The sequence below is a fragment of the Lynx canadensis genome, chromosome B3 (assembly GCF_007474595.2).
Source record: "Lynx canadensis isolate LIC74 chromosome B3, mLynCan4.pri.v2, whole genome shotgun sequence".
Taxonomy (NCBI): Eukaryota; Metazoa; Chordata; class Mammalia; order Carnivora; family Felidae; genus Lynx; species Lynx canadensis.
The window spans coordinates 108,537,513-108,556,588 of NC_044308.2; the positions used below are offsets into that span (position 1 = coordinate 108,537,513).

The following is a 19,076-nucleotide window of genomic DNA, read 5'->3' on the forward strand; positions in this document are numbered from 1 at the left end:
AATGTGAAGAATTTAGTCATTTATTACTTATATATAACACCCAGTGCTCATCCCAACAAGTGCCCTCCTTAGTGCCCATTACCCTCCCCTACAGCAACCCTCAGTTTGTTGTCTGTATTTAAGAGTCTCTTATAGTTTGCCTCCCTCTCTCTTTTTATCTTAAAAAATGATGTAGTGATACAGATGGAATGGAACCTCACACTTGGAAAGAGCTCCCATGTACACTTATTCCAACCACCCCTCCCATGCACATATCCTCCTAACTTTTTCTCAGATGCTTAGATGGTCCTATGCTCTAAAGGTGAAGGGAATTCAATTTTGCTCCACTGGTCTCTGGGTCTCTCCCATATGTGATGGTCTATCCCACAACAGGTGCTTTTCCCAGCATTTGAGACATGGGAAGACTGCCCCTTATGATCATTTTCTGTTGAGATGGTTTTTTAGTATTGGCATATCCAGTATGTTTTGACACTTAGCTTTTCAGGTCTTACCATGTGCTGGTCACGGCCAACAAAATTGAGTGAACTGACAGCGATGTGCTCTTGTATTCTTGGGCCAGCTGCTCCATAAAAAGCAAAACAGATCCAGTATACGTGTTTGTTGGGTAGGAAGTTTGGAGGCAGAAAACAGATCTAGAGAAGATCTGGGAAATGACCCAGACATCAGAAATGATCCAGAGTGTTTAAAGGATTTGACCACAGGGATTGAGCTAGTTGATGTGAGCATAGAGAGTTCTTTCCACTCTCTCTCTCTCTCTGGTTCTTCAGCATAATGATTAGAAATGTAGCCTTTAGAGACAGGCTACCTTGATTCAAATCTCCATTCTACCCCTTATTGGAAGTATTATTGTCAGCCATTGTAGACATCTCTATCTCAGTTTTCTCACTTGGAAAAAGAGAACAATAATGGTGTTTCATGTATATTCTGTGAACTAATATGTGTAAGCACTTAGGACAGTTCCTGGCACATAAAAAACAAACAAATAAGTGTTTGTTATTACTACATATCTTCTTAACAAACTCAGAAATATCAATTCTTAAATAAGAGAATAAATGTTTTGATCAGGCTGGTACTTAAAGTATTTTCTCTCACTTACAAATGGCTTTATAATTTCTTCTTAGCTTCTGAATCAGATGGAATCTTCAGGACCCATCTGTGAATTAACAACCATACGCTTCCCCAGAATTACTATATGACTTTTGGATTGGAGGAGCAAATCTCTAAGAAATAATTCCTGTTATTTATTGTTTCCAATTTACTTTCAGCAAATATTTACAGAGTAGCCTCCCATGTGTCTGGCATAGAGACAGGGTCTTGAAGGATACATAGGTGGGTGGTCTGCTGTGCCCCTTACTCTCCTGATGTGTGCAGGCTAGGTGGAATGGTTGGAAATTAAATAGGTAAATCTGTCACAAAGCCGGAGGGAGCACTGATAGGGCAGGACTGAGCTCATGGAAGAAGCCGTGAACCTTATTTAAGGGATCAGTGAAGGGCTTTCTGGAAGAAGTGATGTCTATGGCAAGTCCTGATGATGAGCTAGATTCTTGACTAGTCTAGAGGGCTAGAGGAAACTAGTCCAGGCACAGGGAACCCTGGGTGAGTGTGGGGGGAGGGGAGGGGGAGAGGTGCTCAGGCTTGGAGAAAGCATTACATCTTCATCAGTTTATTCAATATTTAACAAGTGTTTGTTAAGCACTTACTATGCAACAGACATTGTTTTACATAATGAAGAGACATCAGGTAACAAAACAGGTGATGTCTTTATTTTCATGAAAGTCATGGGGGAGAAGAGAGAAATAAAGAGAATTGCTTAAGGTGGGGCAATGGGGAAGGGTTTAGTGGAGCTGACACCTCAGTGGTGAGAGGAGAGGAACCAGCCAGGTAAATACCAGGGCAGGAGAGTTCCAGGTAGAAGGAACACCAAAGGCAAAGAACTCAAAGGGAAGAACTATCTTCGCTTATTGTAGAAGCTGAAAGGACCAGTGGGCTGATATGGACAAAGTGGTATAAATAATTCAAAGGGTATTTGAGTTGGGTCGTTGGTGTTGAGAAAGGCATCGGAACACAATAATATAAGCTAGTTTTGTTTTGTTTCATTTAAATTGCATATACTACTATGGGTGTCTCTTCAAAACTAGGATACTTTTGGAAGATCTCAGTTGCAAGTAGGTCTGTTCTGGAGTGGGGCTTGGCTCTTTGTGTTTTAATAATAGAAATGAGGCTAAGAGCATATTTTCTGTCATCATTGACTAGAATGAATGTAAGTCAAATGTCCTGTTCCCAGTTATAAGCACGTCAGCAACACAAGAAATCAGCAGGGCCTCCCTGCTCAACAAGAGGTCTTATTATGTCAATTAGGGGCGTCCCAATGTTTCCTCCCGGGTTCTAGTCATATATTTCTACTTGCCCTCGTAAGCTTTCTTTTCCTGTTTTATTCCTTTGGGCTCAAATTTGTGTTTCGATAAATGCTCTAAAATCTTTCTGCCTGGTGTGGGCTTGCTTTATCCAGACTCCTCATCCATGTTCTTCTGTTTCTCCAAATTATGTATCTCTGTATTATTGTGGGCCCCCCATGAAACTCATGGCTCTTGTTTGCTCCCAGTTAACAGCTTTGGAGATGATGAAGAGCCATGCACATCTTCTGACAGTGACGAGGAGGTGATCAAACAATTTGAGATTTCCGTGTCCCGGTCCCAGAGTTTTCGTTCAGAAGCATCTAAGAAAGGCACACAGGTGGGATTGGAGCAGAAATCAAAATTCAGCCACCTGCTCTCTACCCATGAAGAGGATAACACAGAAGTGTCTGCCTGTGAAGGTATTTGCATGAAACCCTTCCTTTATCTAGAGCAGGGATGGACAATCGTAAGAACAGCTTTGAGTCACTTGATTACTACACTTGTATCTGAGGCTCCAGAGAGGAAAAGAAAAGGGGGAGAGACCCAGAGGCTGAAACAGAGTAGAGGGGGTCTTACCAACCTCACAGAGGGGGTGTCATGCAGGGAACTGGGAGGAATGAATAAGAAGTGCCAAAATCCTTACCCCTGATTTGTGGGACCCCTTCCTTCCTTTTAGGTTATCATTTTGTATATTTTGAACACTGATGGCTAGAATTAGAATGGTATTTATGAAGCTTTATAAAATCTTGTTCTCTTCTGATAAATACAAATATTCCACATACCTGTTTGCTGACATTGAGATTCTGTCATTTTTCTCTCATTTGGAATCCTAGAGTCTATTTTCTTTTTTTTTTAATTTTTTTTTTCAACATTTATTTATTTTTGGGACAGAGAGAGACAGAGCATGAACGGGGGAGGGGCAGAGAGAGAGTGAGACACAGAATCGGAAACAGGCTCCAGGCTCCGAGCCATCAGCCCAGAGCCTGACTGAGTCTATTTTCCATATATGTATATGACCTCAGAAAAATTTTTGGAAACTTTCTTTTAGTAGTTGATGTTCTTAAAACAATATGTGTGTTTTATCTTTCAAATAAATATATGTTTTACAATAATATCAAATAGCCTTTTTCAGATAACATATACCTTGTACATTTGTCCTCATTTTCTGTAGTTTCTTCCCTCCCCCCCGCCCCCCATCCTTCCCCTCTGTTTCCATCCTCTGCCACATGAGAATTGCTTGCTGGGCAAGAGCAAAGTGTTCTGCCATTCTCTGATGTCTTCAGACTAAGTACCTTCCACAAAGGGGAGGGAATAATACTCTGAAGTAGATCAGCACAGCCTGTGAATTGTTATAGTAGGTAGACCTTGTTAAGAGTCCTCCTCCTATCCCCCCACGTACACAAAATAACCTGGAGAAAGAACGGTGCATTATTTCTTAGTGCTTTTCTAGTGAAGGTCAGGGGTCTCTCTGAGTCCTTTATGCCTGGAACCCTGAATAGGCATAGGCTATTGAAACAGGGAAAGGTCTATGAATTGTAGTTGGTAAAAAGCTAGACAAAAAGAACATTGTCCACTTTAGTGACCCAGTCTAAATGACCTGAGTTCTCTAATCTTTTCCTTCTTTCCTTTGGACATGTGATTAGTCAAACCAATGGAGGCATAGTTGCAGGTCTTCCATATTTTTCCACACTTAGCAATAGAAAGAGAAAAACGAGAGCCTGGGATTGAGAGAAGGTAACAGAGAAGAAATTTCTGACTTGACAAGGTGGATAAGGCTGGCCAAAAAAAGAACAGCAACAAAGAATATACAGAAAAAACCTTATTCTTCAGCAGAAATATAACAATTTGCTATCCACCATGTAATTTTACTTACTGATATGAGCCACATAACATATTTTATTGCTATTCCTTTTAGCCCAAGGTAAGAGAAAAAATAAATGCGTGATGTAACCAAAGCATGGTAGCGGTAGCTACTGCCCTCCGTCATTTCGTTACTCCCTCTCTTGTTTTCTCTTTTGCTGGTGTTGCATCACAGCCTTCCCCTCTTCCACCAGGAGGGCAAATGTTAGCTAATGAAAGTTAATAGCAGTTGATTCCCTGGGAGCAGCGTGTTGCATTCAAAAGCTAATGGCCCCATTTCCCAGAAGCCCAAATGTCTAGTTTCTGATTTATACAAACGGCTCCTTTTCTGAGAGTTCTGACAACCATTCCAAACTTACCCTTTCTGGAATTAGCAATAACCTCAATTATAACTGGGGATTCTGAAATTTTTGACAGATAGTGACAGAAAAGATAAAATTACTTTCGCTATTGGAGGGAGGGAAAAGCACACCGCATTGGATAATGCAGTAAATTATTTGTAGATTTTGAAGAAAATCAGGATTTTCATAGGAAGGGATAACTGCATGCTAAATTTTAGGTTATCAAATGCCATGGAAATGTTAATGTAATTTTTATTGCATGATGTTTTTTTCTGTGTCACTTCTTTTTGTTCATCTTTAGATCAGTGAATTATTTTCCAGCAAGAAAGAATAAGGAAGAGATTAAGCATTCATCCCAGAGAAGATTTGTGCATTTCTTGTCTGTCCTGCATCTACTTAGCTTTTTTTTACTCTACCTTTTTTATTTAAAAAAAATTTTTTAATGTTCATTTATTTTTGAGAGAGAGACAGAGTGAGCAGAGGAGGAGCAGAGAGAGAAGGAGACACAGAATCCAAAGCACACTCCAGGTTCTGAGCTGTCAGCACAGAGCCCAGTGCGGGGCTCGCGGGGCTTGAACCCACAAACCGTGAGAACATGACCTGAGCTGAAGTTGGAGGCTTAACAGACTGAGCCACCCAGATGTCCCTTTCACTCTACCTTAAACATGATTTTCTAAGATAAAATTTAATTGTAGACAACTCTTACACTTTAAAAATATGTTCAAAATGTTCAACCAATGAAAGTAAAGGTTTCATGTTTCAAGTGAGGTTCTTTATTCTAGATGGAATAGTGAGGTTATTAGAACCAAGAAAATGCTATCTTCATGTTCCTGGCAGGTTCTCTCTTGTCTCACTTATCTGACTTAGTGTGGTACATTGATTGACACTGTCTCCCCAGTAATGTCAAAGAGGGTTTACGTGAAGTGATCCACCTCGGATCTGAGATATATATATATATATATCTCAAGGTGATATTGGGATGCCTGGCTGGTTTAATCACAGCATGCAGCTTTTGATCTCGGGGTCATGAGTTCAAGCCCCACATGGGGGATAGAGTTTATATAAGAATAATTTTTTAAGGTGATATCAAGGTGATATATATATATCAAGAGATTTATTGCAAACAATTGGCCTATGCTAATACTGAAGCTGGTAGAGAAATATAGAGCTCTGAAATCCACAGGTAAAATTTCTCTGTGTCCAGAGAGGCCTCAGTTCTCCTCTTAAGGCTTATGTAGGATAATCTCCATTACTTAAAGTCAACTGCTTAAGGGCTTTAGTCACATCTATAAAATACTTCCATAGTATCACCTCAATTAATGTTTGATTAATTAATTGAAGCCTATAGCTTGGCCAAGTTGACACATAAAACTGACCATCATCGTAGATGGTGAGAAAAAGTATTTGTATATGTGTGGGTGGTGGTGGGAGGGAAGGGTTTGGGAGTATAAAATGAAGTAACTGGATAATAGGGTTATGCCATGGCAAGGTGGGATATGGATTAAAAAGTGCAAAAAAGTTTTCTGCTAAAATATGGTTTATGTGACATAATTATGGCCTATAATTTCTAGGAAGCTAGGACACATTTCTCTGACAACAGGCAATTACTTTCCTGTATGTGTTTAAGGTGACATGATCTTCCTTAACTTACAGGATGGGAAGATGGCTTTATGTGATTGTGAATCCTCTTTCTTTCTCCTTCTCCTTGTGACTTGTACCCTAGCTTTGCTTTTCTAATTCAGTCCTTGCTTGTCTGTCAAAGAAAATGGTTTGTTACATTAATATGGTTCTTATGTTTTTCGGTTATGAATAGCTTTTCAAGGTTTAATGTAGCTTTTGAAAATTCCCTTATTACTGATCTAGGTATTATCACTGTAGGAGTTAAAGTCATGAGACAGTTTTATAGGGGTAATTTCTTGGCAAAGTTAGACTTTGTGCTGAAATCCTGCTGGGTGCTACACACGTTGATGGATGACCCACTGTTTAATAGGACATTTTAGTGTTCATGTATATGAGGAATGGATGTGCTAATTAGAGCCTTAGAAGAAAATTCTGCTTTATGTTGTAGGGTTTTGCATATGGAGTATCTCTCGTTCTGTCATTTTCTGTGGCCTTTTTAAAGTGTGTTTGCCAAATAACTGAGTGTGTGAATGTAAAAATGTTATGGTGTCCTATGAAAGTGTTTCCAAGGGGACTGCACTGAATTATTAAGAATAACAAGGCAGATAGGGGAACTTCTCAGTGGATTGCCATGGTGTTGCAAAATCCCAAATCAGGAGTCTGAAGTTGGGCTCTGAGTACCAAGACCACCTAAAGATGTTTTTGTATAGTCTGCATAGGGTGATAATACAATTTTAAGTTTGCATGTTTACTGCAGGTGAGTCATAAACTGTCTGGTAAACGACTGTCACCACTATTCCATATTGCTGCACACCTGAATGCTTCAATTATTTGTTACCTGCCTAGCCTGGAAAGTTGTTTGAGGGTTTAGTGAAACCCACTGGTGGATAAAGACTAGAACGTATTTGTATGTGGCTTAGTACCTTCAAGGAGCTTATATTCTCACTGAGGCTTTAAGACCAACAGCAGAAACGATTGCTACCACACAACATGTAAATGAGAGCTGAATTTATCATCTCTACTTTGTCATCCCACTCACTCATCCCATCTCTATCTCTAATTTTCTCTTATCCTGGGATTGTGGCTTCTGGAGGAGATTGGAGACCAAAGAGAGAATACGTCATTGAGAGGAAAGTCAGGGTGAAAACTATTGCTTTGGAAGACTCTGCGTTTTTCCTTACTGTCCGAGGGTAACCTAGACTTTAAAGAAGAGGAAGGGTATGCACAGATGATGCAGGGCTGAAAGAGAAAACAGAATAACACCAAGGTCAGGGGAAAACACTGAGTCCAAGGAGTCAGGGAAGAGTCAGGAGTTATTGGACTTTGGATGGAAAGGAAAGATGAGAGGAGAGGGGGTTTGGGGACCATCGTGAAAAGAAATACACAACTTGTGTTTTCATGAGCCCATGAGGCCACAGGTGACAGCAAGGTGGGAGGCAATAGAAAATTGGGGTTTATAGGGTTGGAGGAGGCTAGTTTGGGTCAGACAAACAAGCAAGGCTAATATTTATCGAAAACCTAGTGGCTGCCAGGTGGATATTATTTCATGTGCCCACATGACTCTGTGATGGCTCTTATCATCATTTTATGGATAAGAAAACAAAAGTTCAGACAGTCCAAATATTGTGTAAATTCTTAACACAGAGCTAGGTTTTAAACACAGATCATCTGAATCCAAGTCCAGTGTTCCATGGATCAAGTAAAGAATTTTTTACTTGAGAGAACCACTGAAGCCTTTCAAGGAGAGGGTAAGATGGTGAATGTGAAAGAGAGAAAGAAGAATCCTAGAGTCAGGAGACAGTATGATCTCCATAGTAGATTGTTGTTCTCGCTTTCTAGATCCATCCCCAAAGTCTTGTGTTCGTTAGTTCCGACAAAATGCTAATGTGTTTTTTTATATAAGCACACATCTTTTATATTCATATTGTTAGAAAGTATTAAGCCTTTGTATATTCCATGTAATGAACTAATGGTCTTTTTGGTTATCTAGACCAAGTTTATCCACTCTGTGGATACAATTATATTTCTGTAGGTGTTATTTGATGGGTTTTGTTTTTGAGATTTTTTTTTTACTTAGAGAGAGAGAGAAAGAGAGAGAATCTTAAGCAGGCTCCACACCCAGCATTGAGCCTGACATGGGGCTTGATCTCATGACCTTGAAATCATGAACTGAGCCTGGTGACTGAGCCACCCAGTGCCTCTGTTTTTGAGATCTTGATTTGTGTTGTTGCTACTGCTCAACTTCTCTAGGTAAAAAGGTGTAAAATAATAATACATTTGAAATAGTCTCCTTATTGCACATTTAGGTTTGGATGGAGCCAGCCAACCAAACTATTCTGAGACTCTGTCTTATGGTGAAGATGATCCCATCTCTGCCCACTCACAGTCCCCATGTGAGGTGGGAAACACCAGGCACCAGGGTGCATCTCCCCAAGAGACCAGTGTGCCTCGCAGCCTTAGTCGCCAGTCCACAGAAGGCAGCTTGGAATTGGAGACAGCTTTTAATAACCGGGGATTTGAAGACTCCTATGCTACTGACAGCAGCTCCATGTGGAGTCCAGAGGCAAGTTATTTGTTTTCCATTCTTTCTTTGCTTGAGTATTGGGTGCTCTCTAGTGAGTTCTTGCTTTCCTCTTCCTGCTCATGTCTTAAGGAAAAAATTTCTCCAGAAAGGAAGCAATGCCTTGAAAAACAAAGACCTAAAGAGCCTTTATTTATAAGAAATAAAAATTTTTCAGGTGACTAAGTCACAGCTCCTATGTATACCAATAAAAGAATAGTAAATAAATTTCTATCAAAGTGGGGGAAAAAAAGAAGAGTGGCAGAATGGACCCAGCAGCAATCAGGCTTCTTGTTTATATAAAAGATTTTTTAGTTCTTTAGAGAAGACTGGTTTATTTCCTTCATGGTTTCAATTAAGTGGAGTCGATTTTTATTTACCCCAATCTTGAGTTATAATTATTTGAATATGAGAATTACTTGAAAATTAAACTAAAATACAGTGGCCCTCCAAATGAAATGATGCAAAATATGATGAATATCTTGCAGTGTAAGTATGTTTGTTAGATTTGCATTGAATTCAAGATCTAGGAGATGGCATTAGTTTGTGATGACCCTCTTGCCATTGACTTTGCTTTTTGGAATAAACCTCTGATAAAAGATGCTCCTTCTAAATTTATTTTTTAATTAAAACTTACTCCAGAATATTCCTAACCACCCAGAGGTATGATTGGAGGTGATTATTACAGACACTACCATTTATTGAGCAATTACTATGTGCCAGGCACTGTGATAAAGATTTTACAAACATTATCGTATAGGCATTTATAGTTATTCTTTATTAGCTAGATGTCTTTTATTATGATTCTATAACATTAGGAGATATTAAATAATAATGTCTACTGCCTACTTTGAAATTAATTTTGATGAAATATGTAATATATGTATATAAAATATTCATATAATTTGTGGGGCAAGAGGAAGGAGAAAAGTGAATGGATTTTGTTAACATCGGTCTGCTTGAGAAAATAACCAGGTGGAAGCTCTTAGAAGGACCTGGGCTGTCATACACACCAGATGCTCATCAAGGAGGAGGAAAAAAAATCACAGAAAATAATGTTCCAAAGTCTTATAGTTGATGCACTGGGGTGTATAGAGAGAGCATAAGGAGGTGTGTGTGTGTGTGTGTGTGTGTGTGTGTGTGTGTGCGCGCGCGCGCGCGCACCCACATGTTGGTGTCATAGCTGAGGATGAGAAACAGTAACGCAGATACATGGTTTGTGGCTTGTCAAGGGCATTCCTACATATAGAGACACCCAAAGCTATTAACCGTATAAGTTTTGGGAAAAATTTATGCTTCCCAGTTGATTTGCTGCTGACAAGTCCTATCAAATCCCACACAATAACATTGAATGCTTAAAAATATTCTTTTTGGATTCTCACACAAAAACAAAACAGAAATCGTTTACCTGCCTATTGATAACTCTGTCCTCTTGAAAATTGCTCCCTCAGGCTTGGAATTGCCAGGTAACCTCCCATCTGCCTGACTCACAGAGCTGTAATAGAAGACTTGGTGTTGAGAGCACTAAATGTTCTCAGACTCCAAAAATACCCAGACATCTCTGTGTGCTCCATTCAACCTCCTATCTATTTTGAGACAAAAACTGTAATTTGGTGCTCCTACAGTAGAACCTCAGATGCGGCTTGGAGGCAGTTCCTGTAACTGCCTGCTTTGCAGGCTTAGCTTGCCTTTTAAGAATTGATTTATTTGCCTCTTAACTGTATTAAGAACCCAGTCTTCCCCTGTGTATCTGGCATTGGGAACATATTGCAGGTCTGTTTACTTTGGGCCACACAGATGACATCAACACTATCTTACTAAAACACAAAGGCTTTCAATTTGATAGAAAATCTTTAAACCTACGAGGGTTTTGACAACGTGGCACAAGTATTCCCATCTTAGAGAAAAATCAGGATCTTAGAGCTAAAGGAATCATTTCTTTTGCCTTAGAAGGAAACCAGTCATACAGTGTGACTACCCTTTAGGCTGATGGATTTTTGAGCACTGCTCTTCTCTGCTGGAAAAGGCCGTCAACTTTTTCCTGCAGACCCAAGGCTTGGCAGGGAAGACAATGGACGGGTGGCTGGTGATTTTGAGCACACAGGGAGGCAGGTGTCCCACTTTTCATCTCTGCTTTCTACTGATTAACTGGTTGGCCTTGAGAAGTTAATTAAAATCTGCCAAATGGGGATAAAAATGAAGAGATTTTTACCTTGCAGGAAGGTCAGATGGATTAGTGGTATTAACAGTACCCGCATGAGGAGAGCCTTTAGTTGCCTGGTGATAGGTAAAGTGTGTTGAAATAATTAATTGCTATAAAAATACCAGCCTTCACAAATCTTTGTTTCAGATCAACCCAGGAAGGGGCCACAGAGCCCAGTTTCCCTGTGCCACAGCTCGGATCGTCCCCGTCCAGAGCCTGGCTAGGGCCTACAGCTCTGTTTTATGCAGGGTTCTTAGGAGAGTTGTTTCAGAGACCTTCAAAGGGCTTAGTACAGACCTGCAGGTGGAATGAGCATTTGTCTGAATAGATAGCCCGATGGATAAGTGGAGAGATAAGTCACTGACTAGAATATTTTTACCTTGGCATTGAAGTTGCTGACAACTTCTGCTAACTATTATGAAGAGCAGGGACCTAAAAGGATGTGAAATTCAAAGTAGTATGTGTTTCCATCTCTCCTTTTACTCCCGCCTCACCCCACACACTTACTACAAATATAAATAGCTGTGGTGAGAGGCTTGGGGGGGGGGTAGAAGGGAGTCATCATGGTTCAGTCTAAGGTTTAGGATTTTGAGCATTAATATTGGTAAATCCTGCATAGCCTTGGTAGGGCATATGATGTTGGGAGCAGTGAGTGAGTTATTTAGTCTTTCTAAGCCTTAAGTTTCCTCCCTCCACAAAATGAAGATATTAAAATTCCTACCTTGTTAGGTTAATGTGAATATTTTAAAAGATAACATTTCTTAGGTAGATTCCCAAAAAACAGAGCCTGTTTTGTCAGGATGTATAATCCCTGAGAACAGGGATTCTCTGAGAAGAGTGAGGGACAAGGGGGGAATGAAGCAGGGTAGAAGGGAGAGCCAGTATAAGAATGTGTAATCAAGTTGGCCACCACTAAGTGTGGCTCATGGCTTGATCTTATGGGACTGCAAGAAGCTGTGCTAACTCATCTCAGGACATCTGTCCAAGGGGACACAAGTTTATTGCATGGGGCATTAACCTCCACGACACTCTGGACTTTATATACATGAATGCCATGCAGCATTCTGTAACATTCCAATCCTTGACATCAGTAGAGGCCTGTGGTGGGAGTTGAGAGTTGCATTGCCTGGACAAGCGGTAAGACTTTGTTGGGCTGTGCCAGGCTGAAGCTACTTAGAGCCCAACAGTCTGTGCCTGCTGGAAAAGGTGAGGCCGAGAAGGTCTGAAGTGCCTGAAAGTGGGCTTTTGCAGACCATAAAGTGTTTAGTATGGTACCTGGCACAAGAGACAGCTTAGTAGATGTTAGCCCTGATTACTTCTGATCCAGCAAGCAATATAGAGATGATCAAGAGGAGGCTAAAATAGATGGGAGTTTTAACAGAAGACTGTGACTTGATTTCTGAGTTAGCCTAACTCCTTGGAGACTTGCTTCTAATATTAAATCTACACTAGTCAGTTGTATTCAGAAGTCTCTATAGCAACCACTTTTATCACTTGAAACTAAGTACCTCTGAATAGAAGCACTCTCACATGAATGCATGCTGAGGAAAGAATATAAGGAGCTTCCCTTTTTTTGCAAAAGCCTAAATTTTCTTGGTAGACGAATGTGCATTTTAAAAGAGAAGACATTTATGCTATGTCTCCTGTTTGTCAAGTCCTTTAATTTTCGCAACAATCCTGTAATTGGTTTCATCCCCCATTTTACTGTTGAAGAAAGCCACAAGTGGAAAGATTAAATACCTTGTCCAATGTCATGGAGAGAGTAAGTGGTAGACCTGGGTCGCCTAAAGATGTCTCATTCCAGTGAACTGTGCACTTTCACCTCGACTCTGTGGGGAAGTTTTGATGATGAATGCACGTTTTTGAGGTGCTTTATCATATATTTTAAAGTAGTCTTTAGATTATCGAAGTCTGGTGTTCAGTCACATAAATAAGAATGGGTTCTGATTTATAATAAGAATCAGGCCAAAGTTTAGTTATGAGTAAGTATCATGCCTTCATAGAAAAAAATCAAATTATGTTGACATTCTTTATAGTTTGTTAGAGACTACTTCATTATAATCAGCTCAGTTCAGTGTTCTCAGTGAGGTCATCAGATCTGACTGGCTATGGGTGAATTGTTGTCGAAGGGTGATATTGTATAATGAGGGGGGCCATGTTTGAAAATAGGTGTCATCAGTCCATTGATGGGAATAGGTATTTATGGAGTCTGGTCTGAGCCAGGTGTTTTCCCATATCTCTTAAAACCTTGCTGTAACACTCCATCAAATAGGCATCTTAATGCTCATTTTTCAGCTAGACCACAGAGAGGGTGGCCTATTTGGCCAGGGTCAAAAAGCCAGTCCATGGTAGAGTTATGATTTCAACCCAAGTTCTGTCTCCACGTCTGGTATTGCTGTTTGCTAAGTGGCTGCTGAGGATGCCCTCCGAAACCCTCAGTACTCAGAGTGTGGTTTGAGGCCAATGGTGACATCCTTGTGACCTGAGAAATGCAGAGCCTCAGGCCCCACCCCAGTCCTACAGAATCAGAAACTCTGAGTGACTCAAGTCCACACAAACGTTTGAGAAGCTCCACCCTAGACATTTTCTCCCATGTAGCTGGAAAATCTACTGAAGAATCACCTGTCTGTGACCCCCATTAGGATTCTCATCTGCAGGAAGTCCTGGCTCTTGGAGCACAGGCCCAGGCTCAACCATTTTTTCTGGGAACTCCAGAAAAAGTTCTCTCTTGGAAGCTGTATAGGTGACTAATTTTAGACTTTAGACCTCGGTTTCAATGATAGTGGTCAGGTGTGCTTTTTGAGAGTGTATATGACAACACTTTGTAAAATATAAAAGCTTTGTTCATTCATTCCAGAAGCATTCGTGAAGATTCACCTTATGCCAGGCGCTGTACCCCCAAAGAATTTACAATCTAAGGGAGACGTACACCAGTAAACAGACCCTTCTAGTGAACAAGGATGTGTGCTAGCAGTCAAAAAGTACAGTGTTCTGATGGAGCACAGAGGGGCTCTATCTCACCAAAATGTATTTGGGCATTATCATTTCCATTCCTAATCTCTTCCTCTATCTGCAACAGGAACAGGATGGGGCCAATTTTCAGGTGCCGACTGGGGCCCTGGAGCCCATCTCAAAATGTGGTGACTTGGATGTCATCTTTGAATATAAAGGTTCCAGCCAGAAGCTCACAGTGACCATTGTGAGAGCGCAGGGCCTCCCAGATAAGGACCGAAGTGGTGTCAACTCCTGGCAAGTTCACGTAGTTCTGCTGCCCAGTAAGAAACAGAGGGGAAGGACAAGCATACAGAGAGGCCCCAACCCTGTTTTTAAGGAGAAGGTCACCTTCACCAAGCTGGAGCCCAGAGATGTGGCTGCCTGTGCTATCCGCTTCCGCCTGTATGCTGCCCGCAAGATGACCCGTGAGAGAATGATGGGAGAGAAGCTGTTCCATCTCAGCCACCTGAACCCAGAAGGGGAAATGAAAGTGACTCTGGTTCTGGAGCCAAGAAGCAATATCAGTGTGAGTATGTTAAATGGTGCTGCTAATGATGCGGTATGTTCAAGGATCTGGAATTGTCAGCTCTTGATTTAGTACATTCAGCCTGTGAATTCAAACACCTTAATTTAATTTTCCATTTGGCTCTCCTCATCCTTGTAAGCCATGATTTGCACTTCATGGTACAATGGGTTTTTTGTGCCCATCTTCCCTATAAGCTGATGGATGTATTCCCTGTCCATTTCTGGAAATGACAGTAACAGTGTGGGGGAAGGGCTTAACCTGTGAATAACTGACCTGTAGTCTGACGATGCTCCTCCTTTCCCACCCTTAATGTGCATTGTGATGAATCTCAGAGATGGGACTTTCAAGGGGAGCTCCTTAACGTGTGTTTGAGTAGGCTACAACAGTAGCCCTGATCTCCAGCCACTTCTAAGACCTGCCATTCATAGGACTGGCCTCCTCCCACGTATCTTATCCTCTGCATCCCTGCTGGGGTCTTGAGGAAGGACAGTGTGGTGTGTATGTCTACAAGATGAAAAACCCACTATTGATGGGGGTTAAGTGTCATCTAGTATGTGGGCCTTTGAAAAACCATGTAAAAAGATCACATAGCAATCTTGGGCTCTTGGGCCAATCCGTCATCCATTCAAAAATGTTTACTGAGTGCTTACTATGTCCAGTACTGTATAGGCAGAAGGCATGTAGGAAAGAACAAAACGGGTGATGCCTCTGCCCTCAAGAGCTTCCTGACTGGTAGAGGAGGGGAAACAATAGCAGACTAGGTACACAAGGGGAGAGAGAGAGTGATAGAGTTTGCTGTTGGTTTAGAAGGGTCAGAGAATGTGTCTTTGAAGTGGTGATCAAACACAGAACAAGACTGGTGACATGTGGATAAGCAAGGGTTCCAGACAGAGGGAATGGCACATGCAGGCATCAAGAAGCGGGAAGGAGCTTGTTCTCAGGATGAGGAAAGGAGCCAGAAAGTCTGGAGTGTAGTGATGGGAGACCCAGCCACTTAAATTTTTAATAGATGTCTCAAAATTAATATCCCCAGACTTGTCTCCCTAAATCTATTCTACCTGAAGCCTTCCCATCTTGGCTAAAGGAAATTTCATTCTTTTAGTTGTGAAAAACCTTCGAAGTCATTTGTGACTTCTCTCCTTTCCACCTGAAATCCCATTGACTCTATCTTCAAACTATAACCAGAACCTAACTCTGCTGGATTACTGAAATGACCTCCTAGTGACCTTCCTGCTTTGCCCCTTACAGACTATTCCCAAAACAGGGGCCAAATGAGCCTTTTAAAACATAAGCCAGATCATGTCTCATTTCTGCTTAAGTCCCTCTTTTTTCGTAAACTCTGAGCAAAGTATGTCTGAAACCATGGAAAACAGAAGCCAGAGGAGGTCAGAAGGAACATGCACTTGAAGGCATGAGAATAGGTATGATCACACCCCTACTTCTCTGTGCCAGGCCGTGTGCTGGGGCCACAGAGTTGAGTGGGGAAGATGTGCCCGTGTGAAAGAACTTTAAGGTAAAAATTCTTCCATTCATCAGTTACTTGTTGAGCATGTTTACATGTCAGACATTGGTCTATGCACCAGACTGAGTGATTTGTAAGGATTCAAAATGTGATGCGAGAGGCAAGCTCTGTAGTGATAGGTGCCTTGGTGGATGCTTCTGTAGAGACACAGAGGAGGGGCGATCCTTACCCCAGACTAAGAAAATATGTCGCTGTTGGATTATCATAAACCTGACAGCTGGGGCTATATGGTACCTATCAAAACCAGCTAGCCCTATAGTTTACAAATTGTGTTTTTTGAAAGCCCAGGGTTCTACCATGGCCTGGCAAATAGGATATTTTCCTACAGATGTGAAGAGTACTTAATTCCTTTTAACGTATTTTGTTGGGGTTTTGCTAAGAAGTTTTAGGAAATGATTTAAGATGTTGAGAAGAAATTGTGAGCTAAGTCTGATGCACTGGTTTCTGGTGGAGGTGTTGGTGGTTCTGGGAGGCTGGCTCTCTTGCCCTCACAGTGCCATGGCCCACTGCATGCTTCTTGAGTGAGAGTCAACATCCTGGCCTACTTTGCTCTTCTCCTCCCTATATGTCTGGTGTATAAATGTGGGTACTTTGGAAAAGCATGTGTGTGAATAAACAGGACCGAAAGCATAGTCTCTCCCCTAGGCTCACCTGGCACGTGCAATGTCTCTGAGATCCATAGTCAATGCATTGGCTTTTTTTACGAAGCAGTCATAAAAGTGCTCATTTTCAATGTAATTCATTTCCTCAGGGGGAAAAATGTAGCATCTGGCATATTGCTGACAACCCTAGGAAGCAGAACTAGGGGCCAAATATTCTATGTGGTAGTAGACAGTAGTGGTCATTTCTTTTTCTAGTGAAGACAAAGTGCCTCCTGTATTGCTACATTCATCAGGAAGCTGCAGAGAACAGAAACAAAACTCATGCCTAGAGTGGATGGGTTCCATAGAAACATTCAAGCACAAATTACACAGGAGGGAATTTTGGTCTATATTAAATGTATTATTGGCTCTTCACATATCTTAGAGGGTTTGATTTACACTGGTAATAACATCTTTGTCCGTTTTGTCTTTAGAGAGGAAATATTGAATGGAGACGGCTCTTGAAGCAACTATGTCAGCTAATAATGCAGGGAATCTCATCCATGACTGCGCTCCCCAGGCCCATTATCATTCACACCAAGTGCGCCGTTAGTAATCTTTGGCAGCAGTCGAGATTGGGCCGCCATTTCACCAAACATAATATCGGCTTTCTGTAAGAGAGTAGTACAGCGTGGGCCAATAGACTCTTTGTTGTTCTTCCCCTCCAGAGTGGAGAGTCTCCGCTCAGCCCATCTGCAGTTTCTCACAGTGATAGTGCTTCATCCACGCAGTCGCTGTCTCATGGAGGGGCGCCAGAGCTGTTGGTGGGGCTGTCCTACAATGCCACAACGGGGCGATTATCTGTGCAAATGATCAAAGGCAGCCATTTCCGAAACCTCGCTGTTAATAGAGCGCCTGGTAAGTGCATGTCTGTACCCCCAGCTCTGGGCCTTCCAGAGGCAAGTAGAAGGCTGTGTTTGCTTTGGTGTTAATTCTTCAACTTTTACAGAGAAATTATCCTGGTATGACTTAGACATTTTTTTACAAAGTGATACCTCTGGATATTGAAAATGCATTTCTATCTCATTAAATCGAAGGCTTCTTTGATATCTGGATATATCTTGATGCAAAATAGGCTGGCCTCTACATGTATATTGTCAAAGGGAAAAAAGTGGTATGTTTTCAGCAACGTAATGTGTATGGGCAATTAAAATCTGCTAATAGGCTCTAGGCCTGCAAATACCTTAAAGAGGCAGAGCATAGGCTTTGGAGTGAGGCAGATCTGGGGTCAAATTCCAGCTCTATCCACTTACCCATTGGCTTTGCTATGATACAGTACAATTTAATTCTTTTTTCTGAATCTCAGTAGACTCATCTGGAACAAAGGGATATTAATAGTACCTTCCTCGTGGGTTGTTTTGGGGTTTAAATAAAATGATCTCTACGAAGCAGTTAGCAAAGTGCCTAACACAGTGAGCATACAAGAAATGTTAGTGGTTATGATGTTGACAGAGGAGGAGGTGGACGAGAAGGATTTTGGGCAATACAAGTCTGACTTACCAAGAGAACTACCATTTTGGAGATTACCACTGGAAAGAGGGGCTCAAGACACTCCCCTAGCCGAAGTCCTGGGTTTAGAAAGCCAGAATAAAAATACTGCTGGAAACAGCCACAACTGCCTATCAGTACCCAAGAAGTTGGAGATTGAGCATTGGAATAATGCTGCTAAAAATTAGCTCTCCTTTCATGATTGTCAGCAAAAATAGCTTAAAAGAGGGCAGGAAGATGGTTTCTGCCTCACTTCTGCCCTCTAGATCTCATGCAAATACATATAACCAGAGGAACCTAATTTGTGTCTAGAATTCTAAGCCGCTAGAGAGTCTGAAAAATGTTGAATTTCCAGCCTTTCAAGTTCAGAGGGTAAACTAGAAGGAGTAGAGTGGAGGGCTAGTGAGCCTGTCTGCCCCAGGGACTGGTGTCTTACTGAAATAAGGATGAAGTGGATAACAGCGTGGGAGACTGCAGGAGTCAGTCGATGGACTCTAGCCTCACATGTGAGCATTAGGTGAGGAGCCAGCCAAGCTGGTAGAAAAGGGTCAGCTTCTGTAGCCAAATCTAGGCTCCTAGTCTTCTTAGTCTTTACCTGTGCTGCAGCTTTTAGTCAGTCTGTATTAAACACCATTAGAACAAGCTACTAAGGAAAATCCAGTCCTCTGGACCACAAGAGAACAGGTCCTTAGGCCATATTTTGTGATGATGCTCCTAGCCACGTGAGAGCCATTTAAAATGCATCATAGGTGCTGATTATTAGTTGCACTGCTAGTCTCTTTGCTAGACACAACTTTTCTTTTAATAGTTCTATCTGGGTTTACTGCTTTTCCTTTAGAGCTTTTGCCAGTTTCTTTCCCTATCCTCCTGAAATTTGGTGAGATCTGGACAATTACTTGGGAAGAACATGGTGGAGCTGCAGAGA

The 19,076-nt window shown here is 41.4% G+C and overlaps 1 protein-coding gene across 1 annotated transcript in view; it reads left to right on the forward strand.

The window, feature by feature from the left end:
* The window catches only part of SYT16 (synaptotagmin 16), a 100,043-nt gene that overhangs the window by 61,680 nt on the left and 19,287 nt on the right, over window positions 1–19,076 (forward strand). Inside the window, exons 2-5 of the mRNA XM_032593366.1 lie at window positions 2,603–2,815; window positions 8,524–8,780; window positions 14,060–14,500; window positions 17,332–17,521. Of these exons, the coding sequence (XP_032449257.1) occupies window positions 2,603–2,815; window positions 8,524–8,780; window positions 14,060–14,500; window positions 17,332–17,521 (1,101 nt within the window). The remainder of the gene's footprint in view (window positions 1–2,602; window positions 2,816–8,523; window positions 8,781–14,059; window positions 14,501–17,331; window positions 17,522–19,076) is intronic.